Genomic DNA, 16,273 nt, shown 5'->3' on the forward strand with positions numbered 1-16,273 from the left:
GGGCAGACAGAGATGGGCAGAAAAGGCAGCTGGATGATGAGGCTGAGAGAGCAGAGGGGAAGTGGAGAAGTTGTACCTGGAGTCATGCTTGGACATTTTGGGGCAGCACAGGGGACTCTCCTGAGACCTGGGAAGTTCAGCACCTGGACCCATGACCCAGAGGACACAACTCTCACCATGTTTATTCATGGTGTTAAACTGGGAGTAACATTCCTTTGTCTTGGGATGCCATTCAGGGGACACCTGACAGGCAGGTGGACTGTCCATTGAAAGTTCATAGGACAATCCAGGGAGGGGAGGGAGCTCAGTGGTCTGCAGTTCAGTGCCCAGCTCCAACCTCTGAGCTCAGACTGGATGTCTCAGTAAATGTCAGCATTCACAGATTTTACACACAAACCAGATATCCACATCTCCCCCAAAAAGTAAAGGAGATGCGATTTTGACCAGCTACCTGAAAACAGGCATTGGTTTGCTGTACCTCCTGACATTCCTGGGAATATCCACCTTGTCCAGAGGATGGGGTTCCTCCTGTAAGGGCTGCTGGCAAATCTTCAGGCCATGGGGTGCTTTGTGTTGTGCTTTAGGGATGAACTTCAAGTTTATTGTTCCCATTGACTCTCCAAACCACACTGGAGAGGAGAATTGGAGGCAAAAAAGGTGAAGATCACAGACTGAGATAAGAACAGTTTACTGGAAATTGTGATAAGAAAAGGAACAGCAACAGCAACAAATAATGGAAAGCACAAGAGAAAGTGACTGAGATATATGAATGTATATACAAGAAGAGGTAGCACTTCCATAGTCAGTGCTGACCCTCCAAGGCGCCTGTTGAGTTCATTTAGTCCATGACTGTGGGTTCTATCCATCCTGGATGTCTCCCAGGGTGCTGTGGGCTGGTTCCAACTGCATCCGTACCCATGACTGGTGTGTCTGGAGCAGTCCATCCTCATGGTCCATGGTAGTTCTGGCACACAGTGGCAGTGTCATTCATCCACCAGTATTACACAATTCAACATTACAGACTCTCCTCACCCAAAATCAAATCCCCCATCCCTCTGCAGTACCCACCAAGGGCACACAGGTCCTTGAGCAAAAACAATCCCACAGATGGGTTTGCCTTTGTTTGAGGCAGGACTGATCCAAACTGTCTTCTCTCACACATTCCTCATGTGCACCACAGGGACTTATATCCCCTTCTGTGACAGGGGGAGGTTTGGATTGGGCAGGGCCAGCTCAGTTTGTGGAGCCCCAGGTGTGAACTGACCAGGTGGCCTTGGCTAAATGGAGATCCCAATGTTTGAAGGTTCCACCACCCAGTGCCTACAAGGTGGTTTTTAACAGTCCATTGTTCCATTCAGCTTTCTCAGTGGCTGGTGCATGCCAGGGAATATGAGACACCCACTCCCATCCCAAGCTCTCTGGCCCATGTGTCCATGAGGCTGTTTTTGAAATGAGCCCTGTTGTCCAGCTCAATTCTCTCTGGGGGCCATGTCCCCACAGGACTTGCTTTTCCAGGCCCAGAATGGTGTTCCAGGCAGTGGTGTGAGCACAGGGTGTGTCTCCAACCCTCCAGGGTGTGATGTGATCCATCTGCCAGGCCTCTCCAAATCTATATTTCTGTCATGGTCCCCCACTCCACAGAGACTTTACCTGCTTGTCCTTCTAGATCTCAGCATGTTGCAGTCATGGATAACCTAGAAGTTGGTGTCCATGGTTAAATGCACCCCTCCATCATGAGTCAATGTTCTATCTCTTCCCTGATTACCTGGGCCCACTGAGCCAGAAATAATTAGTCTTGTGTTGCCAGTCCAGATCCACCTGACACTTCAATCTTGGCATCTCAATTCACCTCCTGACCCTACAACAGTCTGTCAGTGCAGAGAGCATGTCACTTTTCATCTTCTGGGAGCTGACTAAAGGGTGGGGCCTCCTCAGCACATGGCACCTTCTCTGATTATGATGATAGTCTGAAATTTCACCTTCAGGCCAATTTGTGATGATCTCCAAGACCTCTGTTCAACTGGGTTTCTGTGTGAGCTTGCAGTGTGATGACACTGATCCAGTTGCTCCTCATGGCATCAGTGGCACAATGTGTGGAAAAGGACTTTCCCTTTGAACATCCATCCCAGCACTGGTAGTTGGGATGCCAGGAGGATCTGGGGTTCTATGCCAATCACTTCCAAAGTGGCTTGAACCCCTTCACAGGCTGCCAGGATTCCTTCTTCCAGGGGGAATGTGAAAGGCTTCAGATCCTTTGTATCCCAAACTTCAGAATCCCAGGGATAATCCTCAAGTCTCTCCAGGTACTTTCTGCCAGAGGCTCCAGGAGGACCATTTTCCAGGGACTGGGGAGCTGCTGGGGTTGGGGGCATTGAAGTCCACCTTGCGTCCCTCTCCTCCTCCTCGCTATTGTCCTCACTGTACAAGGTACATTTTCCAAAGGGAAGATGGGGATTTGGGGGCAAAAAGCTGGGGTTTTGATGGGGAATGTTCTCAGGGGTCACAGTTGCACCAGGGTGAGGCTGCTGTTGGGCAACTGCTCTCTCTCCTTGGAGCCTTCCTCATTCTTCTCTTCCTCCACCTCACTGTCATCCCCACCATGCAAGCGCATATTCCCCAGATGAAAATCAGTGATTTGGGGACAGCCATTTCTCCCTCTCCCCCTCCTCTTCCTCACTGCCCAGGGCACATTCCCCAGAGAAAAAACAGTTATTTTGGGGAAGAAAGCTGCTTTTCTGAGGGGGGACCTCCTTAGGGGTCCTGGTTGTGCCCCTCTCTCTCTTCCTGTCCTCCTCCTCCTCATCCCCACTGCTCAGGGCACCCCTAAGCTTGGCCCAGAAGAGGGGCTGTGCGGGGGGCTCCTGGGGCCAGCGCAGGTGGGTGCGGCGCAGCAGCACGCGGCGCATGCGGTGGAAGGCAGAGAGCTCAGCCTCGGGGATGTCCTCGAGGAAGATGAGCACGAGGACATCGCGCAGCTCGTCAAAGAGGCGGTAGCTGGCCATCTGTATCTCCAGTGAGCACCACTCGCTGCGCAGGTACCCACGGCTCACCACGCACACCGTGTGCCGGCTGTTGTACACGGCGTCCACGATGTTGTCCACGATGGCACGGCCGGGGCGGAAGTCGCGGTGGTGGAGGCAGAGCCGCAGGGCCCCGCGCTCCAGCTCAGGCACCAGCTCCTCCAGCACCCAGCGCTCATCACCGGAGTTGTAGGACACAAAGGTGTCATAGGTGTAACGACGCTGCTCCCGCCGCCAGCGCCCACGTACCCATGCCCGCAGCAGGTACAGCTGGTAGCGCAGCAGCCAGTACCAGCGGTGGTGCAGCAGCGGCAGCACCAGCAGCAGCAGCACGGCCGGCGCTGTCCCAGCAAACAGGTACCGCCCCATGTCCAGGTAGCACACGTGTGTGTCAAAGCGGTGCAGGTATGCCGGCGCCCCGCCCGCCTCGCCGCAGGTGTAGTTGTACAGGTAGACCACCTGGACGGGTCCATGTGCCAGCCAGGCGGGCAGCCAGGCGTTGGCACAGCTGCAGCTCAACGGGCACTTGCGCAGGTCCAGGTAGCGCAGGGAGGGCAGGTGCATGGCCAGGGCCACGTCCAGGCCACGCAACTCATTCTTGGCCAGGCGCAGCTGCTCCAGCTGCGTCAGGTTGCCGAAGACCTCAGGGCCAAGCCCGCGCAGCCCTGCGCTCTCCAGGTCCAGGCTGCGCAGGCGGCTCAGGTTCTTGAAGATGCCGGCGGGCAGCGTGCCCATCCCGCCACTGCCATCGGCCAGTGTAAGGTAACGCAGCTGCACCAGGTCATCAAAGGCATCGGCAGGCACAGCCGAGAGCGCGTTCTGTGACAGGTAGAGCGAGCGCAGGGCAGTCAGGCCTTGGAAGAAGCGATGTGGGACCACGCGCAGCCCGTATGGCTGCTGTGCCTGCAGCTTCAGGTCGTAGAGCCGGTGCAGGTGGCGGAAGGGTGGGGGCTGCCGCGGGCGCCGGCTCAGGTAGCGCAGTGCATTGGCGCGCAGGTCCAGCACACCCAGCATCGCCTGCACCGGCCGGAATGCAGCCTCACTCACCTCCAGCAGCCGGTTGCGGTCCAAGTAGAGTCGGCACAGCCGGGGCAGCCACTGGAGTGCCGCGGCTGCCAAATGTCGTAGGTTGTTGCCACCCAGGTCGAGGGTCTGCAGGTTTCTGAGCCCCTTGAAAGTGTCACGGAAGAGCACGGCCACGCGGTTGTTGCGAAGGTTGAGGTCACGCAGCTGGCTCAGGTCGATGAAGGATCTGGGCAGGAGATCGGTGAGCAGGTTGTTGTCAAGCCGCAAGTGCCGCAGGTTGCGCAGCCCACGCAGTGCCATGCGGTCCAGCCGCGCCAGCCCATTCACGTCCAGTCGCAGCCGCCGGAGTGCTGGAGTGTTGGCAAATGCATCTGGACCGGCCACCAGGATGCGGTTGAAGCGCAGGGACATGTTGTGGAGCCGGTTCAGCTCTGGGGTCCCAAGGCATGATGGCAGCCTCTGCAGCAGGTTGTGCTCTGCCACGAACTCGCCCAGCACCGCACGTTGTGCTGTGCCCAGCATCTTCCCCACGCAGGGCAAACTCTTCAGCCGATTGCCAGACACATCCAGGGTGCCCAGCACTGGGCAGTTGGCCAGCAGCCCATTGGACATTTTCGTCAGCCCCACACGCTGCAGCCGCAGCTGCCGTAGCGGTGACCCCGCAAGGCGCTTGCACAGCTCAGGCAAGCCCTCTGCACCCACCTGCAGCCCCGACACGTCCACGTGGCGTGGAGGGACCACGCTCAGCAGCTCCATCACATCCAGTGGGTTCCCAGCCAGGTGCAGCCACGTCAGGTTGTGCAAACGGAGCCGGGCGAGTGGCGCCACCTCCGAGATGTTGTTGTAGGACAGGTCGAGCACGCGCAGCCCCGGTGGCAGCGTCCCAGGGGCTGCTCCCGAGAGAGCCCCCAGGGAGTTGTTGCAGAGCAGCAGGACCCTCAGTGTGGGCGGCAACCCCGGGCCCAGGGCCGACAGGACATTGCCACACAGGTCAAGCAGGTCCAGGCGGGGCAGGTGCCCCATGGCCGCAGCCACGGGGCCCAGGGCACCGAGCCGTCCCCCTCGCAGCCTCAGCGTAGCCAGTGCAGGCAGTGCCCGCAGGGCCCCTGGGGCCACAGCCAGAAGCGGGTTGTGATCCAGCCGCAGCACACTCAGGTTGCCCAGCCCAGTGAAGACACCCGTGGGCAGCACTGACAGGTGGTTGTGGGCCAGGTCCAACTGGGTCAGCGCTGGCAGCCCCTGGAAGGCCCCTCGGGCCAGCAGCTCCAGCCGGTTGTGGGTCAGGTCAAGGGTGTGGAGCTGCGGGAGGTGGGCGAAGGCGTCTGGGGGCACCTGGCGCAGGGTGTTGACGGAGAGGTTGAGGGAGGTGGTGTTGTAGGGGAGGTCACCCACTGCAGCCTCCACAGTGGCCAGGAAGCGCTGGACACAGCGGAACAGCCCTGGGTCCCACGGAGCTTGGATACAGTTGCGGAAGCCGTAGGGAGAGATCCCCATGGGCACCATCACTAGTGTCACCAGCATCACCAGCACTGGGAGGCACATCCTGCCCCACCCTGGGGGGTATTGTTGGGGGAGGGGAAGAGAGAGCAGGGTGAGGGATGTCCTTTGCATCCCAGGGACCACCCTCAAGGCCCAAAGACCACCCTTGGGGCTCAGGGATTCTTCCCCACACCACCTCAGAGACCCTCTGTTACACCCCAGGGACGCCCCAGGGCCCAGGGACAGCTACAGGGCTGAGGATCCCTTATCCACATCCTTCGGACCACCCACAGTGCCCCAGGGATCTCCCTCAGGGCTCAGGGACTCTTCCCCCTCAGGACCCCAGGGACCCCCCCCTCACATTCCAGGGACCTCCCTCAACACCCCAGTGACCACTGCCCCCAATCCAAGACACCTACCCCACCAGCAGGATTCTACGGTGCTGCTGCCTCCACCTCAGGCGTTTGGGGCACAAAAGGGAAGTTTTGAGTATCACTTTGGGGCACAAAAGGGAAGTTTTGGGTATTGTTTTGTGCCACTGCTTCCCTCCCCTCTCTCCCTGTGACATGGGTGGGGTTGGCCCCTGCCCAGATGGATTTGGGGGTCCCTGGAGGGGCTGGGGGGAAACAGCTGGGTCACCTCTCCCTGCCCTGTGCAGCCCCCTGGGGGGCCCTGGGGCATCCCTGGGACCCACAGTCTGGTGCTTTCCACCCACTGCCCTTCCCCCCAACACGTGCTGATCTTGGTTCCTCTTTCCTCCATCCTGGACAGACCCACCTGGTTTTGGTTCCCCAGGGGAAATACTGGGTTACTGATCTATACTGGATGGTACTGAGGGGTCTGGGGGGTCCAGGAAGCTCAAGGGGAGCTGGGAAGTGCTGGGTGGGGCTGAAGGGACTAGGGTGCATCGGGCCTGGGGGTATATTGGGGTCTGGGGGGGGCTATAGGTGGCTAGGGGGCCCCTGGGGGGCATTGGAGTTGGGGAGACATTGGGGTCGGGGGGTTATGGAGATCTAGGGGGGCTGTTGGGTCTGGGGGTGTCTAAGTGGGCTGCAGACATTGGTGTGCATCAGGATCTGGGGGGCTATGGGGTTTCAGGGATCTGGGAGTGCTGGGGGGTGGGTCCTTGGGTTTTCTGGGAGGGTCCATGACGTGCAAGGCGGGTTTCTGGGCCCTTGGAGGGGCATCTCTGGTGTGTCTCTGAGGTGTTTTTAGGGGTCCCTGAGGTTTGGGGGTCTCATTCCTCTGCCTAAGCCCTGCCCATAAAGAAAACCCCTAAGCCCTGCTCCCACAACCCCACCTCCTATACAACCCGCCCCATACAAGGGACCCCTTATGCACTGACCAAGATCCTCCTGTCCACTCCCCCAGCTGTCCCCCATCTCAGTCTCCCCAGAGCTCCCCTGGGGGTGCCCCCCCCACCAAATCTCCCTTCCCTGGGTGTCCCCCATCCCAGCCTCCCCAGAGCCCCCCACCATGGGGGTCCCACCCTCAATTCCTCCCCCCTTAACCAGAAGCAGCACTTGAGAGGTCACAGATATTTATTGGGGAGTGGCAGCACTGGGGGTGTCCCCAACAGGGGGGGCTCCTGGGAGAAGTCATAGACAGGGATCCCCAATAATCAGGAAGGGGACCCCCACCCTGGGCTGGGTCCCTGGAGGAGTTGGTGGGGATCTCGGGGTGGGGGTCCCATAGGAGGGGCTGTGGGGGGTCCTAGGGTGAGGGGAGACTGATGAGGATTGTTAATAAGATTGGGGTGTCAGGATTGAGGTATGTCCCATGGGGAGATCCCTTGGGTGGTGGGAGGGCATCTGGGGTGCAACATCCCTGCAGGGGGGGGATCTCAAACAAGACTGGGATGTCAGGATAGGGCCCCAGGCTGGGGGCCCATGGAGGGGGTCTCTGGGGTGCAGCATCAGCAGGAGATCCCTGGAGAGGGTCCTAGTGCGGAGGGGGGGGGGTGTCTCAAGCACGGTGGTCCCATAGGGGCCCCCAATAAAATCAGGGGTGTGAGGTGGGGTGGGGGTCCACAGGGTGGTGGGTACCAGTGCAGGGGGTGTCCCCGTTCAGATGCCCCCCGCCTCGAGCCCACGCAGGCGCCGGGCCAGCTGCAGGTCCTTGGGGAACAGGGTGACCCTGCGGGCGTGCAGCGTGCACAGGTACGCATCCTCCAGCAGTCTCACGGTGAAGGCCTCCGCTGCCTGCACCCCAAAAACCTCAGAGGGGGCCTCCAAAGCCCCCTCAGCGACCCCTGGGGGTAGCAATCCCCAACCCCCAAACAGCCTCTCCTCTCCAAACCCACCCATGGGGCACGGGACAGTGAAACAGCTTGTGGCACTAAATGGGTGAGGGGCTCCTCCCTGTACCCTGACAGACCTCTGGGGTTGGAGACCCCCAAATAACCCCTCCAAACCCACCCATGGGGGGCTGAGGGGCATGAAATACTCCTGTGCTGCTAAATGGGTGGGGAGGCCCGTCTGTGCCCTGACAGACCCCCTCCAGCACCCACAGGACTCCCCCAGCCCCGTGGGAACACCTCAGCATGCATAGCACCCTCCCAACACCCGTGGAATCTCCCTCAGCACCCATAGGATCCCCCCCGAGCCCCCATGGGAACCCCCCAGCACCTCTGGGACCCGTCACAACCCCACTAAGCCCCCTGGGACTACCCCCCAGCACCCATGGGAAACCCCCCAACCTTCATGGGAAACGTCCCAACCCTCATGAGACACCATCCCCCCAATCCTCATAGCCCCCAGCCCCTCTTCTCACCCCCCTAAGCCCACTGGACCATCCCCACAGCACCCATAGGACCACCCCAACCCCCACTAGAACCCTCCCAACCCCCATAGGACCATTCAAACCCCCACAGGAACCCCCACCCCAGCATCCGTAGGACACCTTCAGCCCATCTGGCACCCTCCCAGCACCCCCAGATCACCCACAAGCACCCATAAGACCCTCCCAGTTCCCCCTCAGCTGCCATAGGAGCCTCCCCAGTTCCCCTGGGCCCCTCTGAGCTCCCACAGGACCCCCCACCTCCTGCAAGGCCAGTATGGCCATGCTCTGCCAGCGGTAATCGACCCCCCGGGTGAAGAACAGGCACAGCTCCCGCACCTGGGACAGGGGGACAGACCAGAGGACATGGGGGGGACAGCAGGAGAACATGGGGGGGACAGCAGGAGAACATGGAGGGCATGAGGGGATATGGTGACACCCTGGGCTGGGGCCACCACGCCAGGGATACCCTGGGGACATGGAAACACCACCCTGGGCACATGGAAACACCAGCCTGGTTGTCACCCTGGACACACTATGGGGACAGCCCAGGGACAGGGATGCTCTGGGGACATCTTGGGGACACCCAGGATCAGGGTCCAGGCAGGTCAGTGGCACCATGGGAACACTTTAGGAACATTGCAGACATGGGGACATGGGGGACATCTTTCTCGGAACACCTCGAGACAGGGCACAAGGGAGAGAGTGACACTTTGCACGGGTCCCAGTGTGGATCTGGCAGTTCCCAGGGGTTTGGGAGGGTCTCAGGGGAGGTTGGAGGGTTCCAGGTTGGATTTGGGGAGAGGTCCAAGGGGGGGGATTTAGGCTGGATTTGAAGGGCTCCTGAGGATTGTTTGAGGGGTCCCAGGGCAGGTTTGGGGAATCACAGAGCAGATCTGAGGGGTCCTGAAAGAGGTTTGAGGAACCCAGCAAGGTTCCTGGACAGTTCTGAGAGATTTCTAAGGATTCTGAAGTCCCAGGGTGGATTTGGGTGTCCAGAAGTGCTTGGAGGGTACTACTGGGTGTTTGGGGGAGTACGAGGGGAGTGGAAGAGTCTCAGGTTGGATTTGGGGGATCCCAGGGGGTGTTTGGAGGCATCCTGGGGGATGCTGGGGGATTCTGGTATGAATCTGGGGTTCCTGAGACGGGGCAGGGGCATTTATGGGGGTCTTAGAGTAGATTTGGGGAGTCAAGTGTCCTGGGGTGGATTTGAGGGGTCCCAGGAGGTGTTTGAGGGCCCCAGGTATGGATTTGGGGCACCCAGGAGAAGTGTCAGAGGGGTTTAGAGAGTCCCAGAGAATGTTGGAGGTTCTGGGGTAGATTTGGGGGGTCACTGGGTGGATTTTGCAGGGTTCTGAGAGGGTTTGGAGGGTCCCAGGGGAGTTTAAGAGTTCCTGGGGGTGGGTTTGTGTGGGTCCCAGGGTGGGTTTAGAGCTCCCAGGGTGGGTTTGGGGGCACCAGGGGTGGGTCTGGGGAGCCCCAGGGGTGGGTGGGGTGGGTCCCAGGGGTGGGTGGGGTCCCGGTGTGGGTTGGGTCCCACTCAGGGTGGGTTGGGGGGGCCCAGGGGTGGGTTGGGGGGCCCAGGGGTGGGGTTGGGTGAGTCCCAGGGGTGGGTTTAGAGGTCCCAGGGTGGGTTTGGGGGGCACCAGGGGTGGGTTGGGGGCCCCAAGGGTGGGTTGGGGGGGGTCCCAGGGGTGGGTTGGGGGGCCCCAGGAGTGGGCTTGGGGGCCCCAGGAGTGGGCTTGGGGGGGTCCCAGGGGTGGGTGTGGGGGGGGTCCCAAGGGTGGGTGTGGGGGGGGTCCCAAGGGTGGGTGTGGGGGGGGTCCCAGGGGTGGGTTTGGGGGGGGTCCCAAGGGTGGGTTTAGAGGTCTCCGGCATGGGTGGGGGGTCCCAAGGGTGGGTTGGAGGGGTCCCAGAGTGGGTTGGGGGGGTCCAAGGGGTGGGTTTGGGGGCCCCAGGGGTGGGTTTGGGGGGGTCCCAAGGGTGGGTGTGGGGGGGTCCCAAGGGTGGGTGTGGGGGGGTCCCAGGATGGGTTTGGGGGTCCCAGGGGTGGGTGGGGATTCCCAAGGGCGGGTGGGGGGGGTCCCAGAGTGGGTTGGGGGGTCCAAGGGGTGGGTTTGGGGGCCCCAGGGGTGGGCTTAAAGGCCTCAGAGTGGGTTTGGGAGCCCCAGGAGTGGGCTTGGGGGCCCCAGGGGTGGGTTTGGGGGCCCCAGGGGTGGGTTTGGGGGCCCCAGGGGTGGGTTTGGGGGCCCCAGGGGTGGGTTGAGGGGGTCCCAGAGTGGGCTTGGAGGGGGCCCCAGGGGTGGGCTTGGAGGGGGTCCCAGGGGTGGGCTTGGAGGGGGTCCCAGGGGTGGGCTTGGAGGGGGTCCCAAGGGTGGGCTTGGAGGGGGTCCCAGAGTGGGTTTGGGGGCCCCAGGGGTGGATTTGGGGGGTCCCAGGGTGGGTCGGGGGTCTCACCAGTCGGGCGAAGGGCGTGGGCCGCAGCAGCAGGCGGGTGGTGGTCTGGAACTTGCGGATCTCCTGCAGTGCCCGCTGGCCCGGGCGAGACCCTGGGGGGCACAGGGGGTATGGGGCCTATAGGGCATCTATAGGGCCTGAGGGATCTACAGGGCCTGGAAGGGTACAGGGGGGCTACAGGGGATCTCTGCGGGGCTGTAGGGACAGGAAAGAACTATAGAGAAGTACCGGGGGTTATGGAGAGTATAAGAAATCTCTACAGGGCCTGGAGGGACCTGAGGGGTATAAGAAATCTCTGTAGGGCCTGGGGAGACATGGAGAGTACGAGAGATCTACAGGGGCTCCAGGAGCTGGTTGGTATAGGGGGGTATAGGGGACAGGGTATGGGGGTCTATAGGAGGGGGTCTATGGGAGTCTATAGGGACCAAGGGAGCTCTAGGGGGGGGTCTGTAGGGTGTCCATAGAGGGTCCCTCCCGCCCCCCGACTCACTCCGTGCCCGCCGCTCCGGCGGGGGCGCTGGCACGGCCCGGGGGGGCACGGCCCGGGGGGGCACGGCCCGGGGGGGCCGGCGCCGCCGGGGGGTGGGCTTGGGGCGAGGCATGGCGAGGCCGAGCCCACCGCGGGCTCGGGGGGTGCTCCGGGCGTCTGGCGGGGGTGGGGGCTGGAGGGGACCTGGTGGGGCCGGGGAGGGCCCAGGGGGCTGATGACCCCTCCCGACCTTCCCAGCTGTGCCCCCCCGGCTCGCCCGTAACGTCACTCGCAGAACCCCCCGGACCCGCCGCCGTTCAAACCTCCCGCCGCTCAGCGCTGCTTCGACGTCAGTTCCGCCGGCACCGCCCACGAAGGGCGCTCGGTGGCCGCTCTGCCCCGCCCGGAGGCCGCGGCTCGATGGTGCCATGGCGGGACTGCAGACCAGGACGTCAATAACACAGCGGATCCGCCCCCAAAACCGCACTCTCGGGTGCTGATTGGTTGGCAGTGGGGACGTGCGGGCGCAGCGGCCAATGGGAAGAGGCGCGCGGGGAAGGCGGGAAGTGCCGGCTGCGACCCCCAGGTGAGCCGCGAAGGGGGAGAAGGCAGGTGAGCCCTTCCCCCCACACTGCCCCGAGGGCCACTGCAGACCCCTCTGGGCCCCCCCAAAATACCCCCGAGACCCCTCGGCCCGTTACAGCCTCCCCAAACCCCCTGCACACCCTCCCCCAACATCCCCAAACCAACCCCACAGACCCCCAGGTTTCCCCCCAAAGCACCAAACCCCCCGTAGATCCCCCCAACCTTTTCTGCAACGCCAGTGCCCCCTCAAATACCCCCAACGCCCCCTCCACCCTGCCCAGAGCCCCCCAAATGGGGGATTTTGGGGTCCCCCCCAGCTGCAGTTTTGGGGCGTCATTACTTTATTGGGCCCTCCCGGGCTGGGGGCTCCAGGAGGGTCTCGAAGGCCAATGGGGGGGAGAGCTGGGGGAGGGGCACGGGCAGATTCCCCAGATTTGGTGTGGGGGTCGTACTGGAGCTGCTCCTGCAGACCCCAATGGTGGCACCGCAGCAGCCGCAGGATGGGGGCCTGGGCAGAGCCCGGGGGGGGGGGGGCTGCTCCACATGTGCCCCCTCCTGGCCCCATAAGGTGTCCCTCACCCCCACAATTTCCCTGCCAGACCCACAAGTGCCCCCAGCCCCTCAATTTCCTCCCTCAGCCCCTAAATTTCCCCTCAGTCCCCCAAGTGCCCCCCAGACCCACAATCCCCCTCACCCAGTGCCTGCTGTGAGGGCATCCCCTGCTGGACATCCCAGGTGCCACTCCTGATTGGCTGTGGAGCATCCTGAGAATCACGTGGCCCCCCCAACATGGCACCCTCCTCAGGGCACCACGGGTATCATGTGACCCCAACATGACACCCTCCTCAGGGCCCCACGGGCATCATGTGACCCCAACATGACACCCTCCTCAGGGCCCCACGGGCATCATGTGACCCCAACATGACACCCTCCTCAGGGCACCACGGGCATCATGTGACCCCAACATGACACCCTCCTCAGGGCACCACGGGCATCATGTGACCCCAACATGACACCCTCCTCAGGGCACCACGGGCATCATGTGACCCCAACATGACACCCTCCTCAGAGCACCACGGGCATCATGTGACCCTCCAACACAGCACCCTGTTCAGGGCCCCACGGGAATCACATGACTCCAATGTGGCACCCTCCACAGGGCCCCAAGAGCATCACGTGACTCCAACATGGCACCCTCCACAGGGCCCCAAGAGCATCACGTGACTCCAACATGGCACCCGCCACAGGGCCCCAAGAACATCACGTGACACCAACATGGCACCCTCCACAGGGCCCGAAGAGCATCTCGTGACTCCAACATGACACCCTCCTCAGGGCCCCACGGGCATCATGTGACCCCAACATGGCACCCTCCTCAGGGCCCCACGGGCATCATGTGACCCCAACATGGCACCCTCCACAGGGCCACAAGAACATCACGTGACACCAACATGGCACCCTCCACAGGGCCCCAAGAGCATCACGTGACACCAACATGGCACCCTCCACAGGGCCCCAAGAGCATCACATGACACCAACATGACACCCTCCTCAGGGCCCCACGGCCATCATGTGACCCCAACATGACACCCTCCTCAGGGCCCCACGGGCATCATGTGACCCCAACATGGCACCCTCCTCAGGGCCCCACGGGCATCATGTGACCCCAACATGGCACCCTCCTCAGGGCCCCACGGGCTTCATGTGACCCCAACATGGTGCCCTCCACAGGGCCCCAAGAGCATCACGTGACTCCAACATGGCACCCTCCACAGGGCCCCAAGAACATCACGTGACACCAGCATGGCACCCCCCACAGGGCCCGAAGAGCATCACGTGACTCCAACATGGCACCCTCCACAGGGCCCCAAGAGCATCACATGACTCCAACATGGCACCCTCCACAGGGCCCGAAGAGCATCTCGTGACTCCAACATGGCACCCTCCACAGGGCCCCAAGAGCATCACGTGACTCCAACATGACACCCTCCTCAGGGCCCCAAGAACATCACGTGACACCAACATGGCACCCTCCACAGGGCCCCAAGAGCATCTCGTGACTCCAACATGGCACCCTCCTCAGGGCCCCACGGGCATCATGTGACCCCAACATGGCACCCTCCTCAGGGCCCCACGGGCTTCATGTGACCCCAACATGGCGCCCTCCACAGGGCCCCAAGAGCATCACGTGACTCCAACATGGCGCCCTCCACAGGGCCCCAAGAGCATCACGTGACACCAACATGGCGCCCTCCACAGGGCCCCACGGGCTTCATGTGACCCCAACATGGTGCCCTCCACAGGGCCCCAAGAGCATCACGTGACTCCAACATGGCACCCTCCACAGGGCCCCAAGAACATCACGTGACACCAGCATGGCACCCCCCACAGGGCCCGAAGAGCATCACGTGACTCCAACATGGCACCCTCCACAGGGCCCCAAGAGCATCACATGACTCCAACATGGCACCCTCCACAGGGCCCCACGGGCTTCATGTGACCCCAACATGGCACCCTCCACAGGGCCCCAAGAGCATCACGTGATTCCAACATGGCACCCTCCACAGGGCCCCAAGAGCATCACGTGACACCAACATGGCGCCCTCCACAGGGCCCCAAGAGCATCACGTGACTCCAACATGGCGCCCTCCACAGGGCCCCAAGAGCATCACGTGACCCAAGCATGGCTGTCCTCAGAAAGACTCCCGGGAGTTGGGCTGCGGCAAGAGCGCCCCCTGCAGGAGGGACATGCAGACGTAGTTCCTGATTGGCCGCAGGGGCTCCGGCGGGTCACCACTCTGCCGGGCTCCAGTGGGGTCACGTGACAGTGAGGAGCCCCTGCCCAGGGGCGTGTCCGGCACCGGCTCCTCCCCCCAGCGGCGCTCCAGGCGCCATTGGGCAAGGGGCGGGGCCTAGCCGAGACTCCGCCCCTCCAGCCCGCGGGGGCGGGGCCTGAAAAGACGCTGACGGGGGGGCGGGGACCCCTCGCAATGCCGCCCCTTTCCGAGAGGTTTGGGGGCCAACGGGGGGTCTCCAAGGGGGTTCTGGGGCCAGAGGAGGGCACTGAGGGGCACTTGGGGATCCGGGGGCTGGCACTTGAGTCTCCCGCGGGTCGTTTGGGGGCCGCGCCGCTGCCCCACCCCCTCTGCACCAGCCGCTCCGCTCGCTGCTCCAGGCCGAGCCCCTGCGGGGTGGACGCGGAGGGTGACGCGGGACCCCCAGATTCTCCCCCGCGACCCCGCAAATTCCCCCCGGATCCCCCACACCCTCCCCGCGACCCCGAAAGTTCCTTCCGGACCCCCCAGATCCTCCCCCAGGACCCCGCAAATTCCCCCCGGACACCTCCCCCCCCTCCTCCAGAACCTCGCAAATTCCCCCGGACCCCCCACACCCTCCCCCGGGACCCCGCAAATTCCCCCGGGCCCCCCAGATCCTGCCCGCCCTCACCCGCTCCATGGCCCGGCCCCGCCCCTGAGGCCGGTCTCGGGCGCTGATTGGCTGCGAGCACTGACAGACAAGCGCTGCGGCCAATGGGAGGCTGTGGGGGGAAAGGCGGGAAGTGGGGGCGCTGCGGGCGGGGTGGCCCTGAGAGGGTTTGGGGGGGGGGGGGGCCCTGAGGAGGTTCGGGATCCTACGGAGGATTTCGGGGGTCTTTGAGAGGGTTTTGGGCTCCCACTGGGGGTTTCGGGCTCCGACAGAGGATTTGGGGGGTCCCTGAGAGGGGTTGGGTCTCCCACGGGGGATTTCGGGGGTCCCTGAGGAGGTTTCAGGCTCTCACTGAGGATTTTGGGGGTCCCTGAGGAGGGCTGGGGGTCCCTGAGAGGGGTTTGGGCTCCCACTGAGGATTTTGGGGGTCTTTGAGAGGGTTTTGGGCTCCCACGGAGGATTTTGGGGGGTTCCTGAGGGGGGTTGGGGGGATCCCTGAGGGGGTTTTGGGCTTCAACTGAGGATTTCGGGGGTCTTTGAGGGGGCTTGGGGGGGTCCCTGATGGGGTTTTGGGCTCCCAAGGAGGGTTTCAGGGACTCCCTGAGGGGGGTTGGGGCTGACACTGAGGATTTTGGGAGTCTCTGAGAGGGTTTTGGGCTCCCACAGAGGATTTTGGGGATCTTTGAAAGGTTTGGGGGATCCCAGAGAGGATTTCGGGGGTCCCTGAGAGGGGTTGGGGCTCTATCTGAGGATTTAGGGGGTCCCTGAAGAGGTTTGGGGGGTCCCTGTGATAAGAAATTTTATAAATAAAGACACTTTAGCTTAAATATTTTTGGGGGCTTTTTTTTGGTATACCTTCAGGGATTTTAGTCCTAAGATTTAAGTTTTGGCTAAGGGGGGGGTTTTCTGACCGTACATATGAGAAAAGTTACAAGCTGTGGAATTCACTGGCTGCAAAGGTGTCTTTTTCCTGATACCTATTTCTTATCACTACAAAGCCTGGCCGAGCTAAACTAGACCTTAATTCATGGCT

The 16,273-nt window shown here is 62.2% G+C and overlaps 2 protein-coding genes across 4 annotated transcripts; both read right to left on the bottom strand.

Moving 5' to 3' along the window:
- Positions 1-653: 653 nt before the first annotated feature.
- LOC139684143 (toll-like receptor 13) lies at positions 654-5,994 on the bottom strand. Its single transcript, XM_071579742.1, has 2 exons — positions 5,945-5,994; positions 654-5,599 (listed from the first exon to the last, which is right to left on the bottom strand). Exon 2 carries the CDS (start codon positions 5,586-5,588, stop codon positions 2,628-2,630), a length of 2,961 nt encoding a protein of 986 aa, XP_071435843.1. The 5' UTR covers positions 5,589-5,599; positions 5,945-5,994; the 3' UTR covers positions 654-2,627.
- Positions 5,995-7,055: 1,061 nt separating this feature from the next.
- On the bottom strand, positions 7,056-15,298 carry LOC139684144 (histone H3-like centromeric protein A). Of its 3 annotated transcripts, XM_071579744.1 has the most exons (6): positions 15,262-15,298; positions 12,509-14,998; positions 11,251-11,802; positions 10,761-10,852; positions 8,565-8,642; positions 7,056-7,726 (listed from the first exon to the last, which is right to left on the bottom strand). In XM_071579744.1, exons 2-6 carry the CDS (start codon positions 12,603-12,605, stop codon positions 7,592-7,594), a joined length of 954 nt encoding a protein of 317 aa, XP_071435845.1. In that variant the 5' UTR covers positions 12,606-14,998; positions 15,262-15,298; the 3' UTR covers positions 7,056-7,591. The 3 variants fall into 3 exon arrangements, with proteins under 3 accessions (XP_071435845.1, XP_071435846.1, XP_071435844.1); XM_071579745.1 differs by lacking the exon at positions 12,509-14,998 and having other exon boundaries at positions 15,262-15,293; XM_071579743.1 differs by lacking the exon at positions 15,262-15,298 and having other exon boundaries at positions 12,509-15,112.
- Between the last annotated feature and the right edge of the window lie 975 nt (positions 15,299-16,273).

The sequence above is a fragment of the Pithys albifrons genome, chromosome 32, assembly GCF_047495875.1.
Source record: "Pithys albifrons albifrons isolate INPA30051 chromosome 32, PitAlb_v1, whole genome shotgun sequence".
Taxonomy (NCBI): Eukaryota; Metazoa; Chordata; class Aves; order Passeriformes; family Thamnophilidae; genus Pithys; species Pithys albifrons.

Excerpts from the sequence above, each read along its gene's own strand:
- LOC139684143 (XM_071579742.1), bottom strand. The coding sequence starts at position 5,588 with ATGTGCCTCCCAGTGCTGGTGATGCTGGTGACACTAGTGATGGTGCCC.
- LOC139684144 (XM_071579744.1), bottom strand. The coding sequence starts at position 12,605 with ATGTTGGGGGGGCCACGTGATTCTCAGGATGCTCCACAGCCAATCAGG. Across the intron at positions 11,803-12,508 it reads GCCCTCACAGCAGGCACTGG|CCGGCACTTCCCGCCTTCCC; the intron begins GTGAGGGGGATT and ends TGGGGGTCGCAG. Across the intron at positions 7,727-8,564 it reads CCATACTGGCCTTGCAGGAG|GCAGCGGAGGCCTTCACCGT; the intron begins GTGGGGGGTCCT and ends TTTGGGGTGCAG.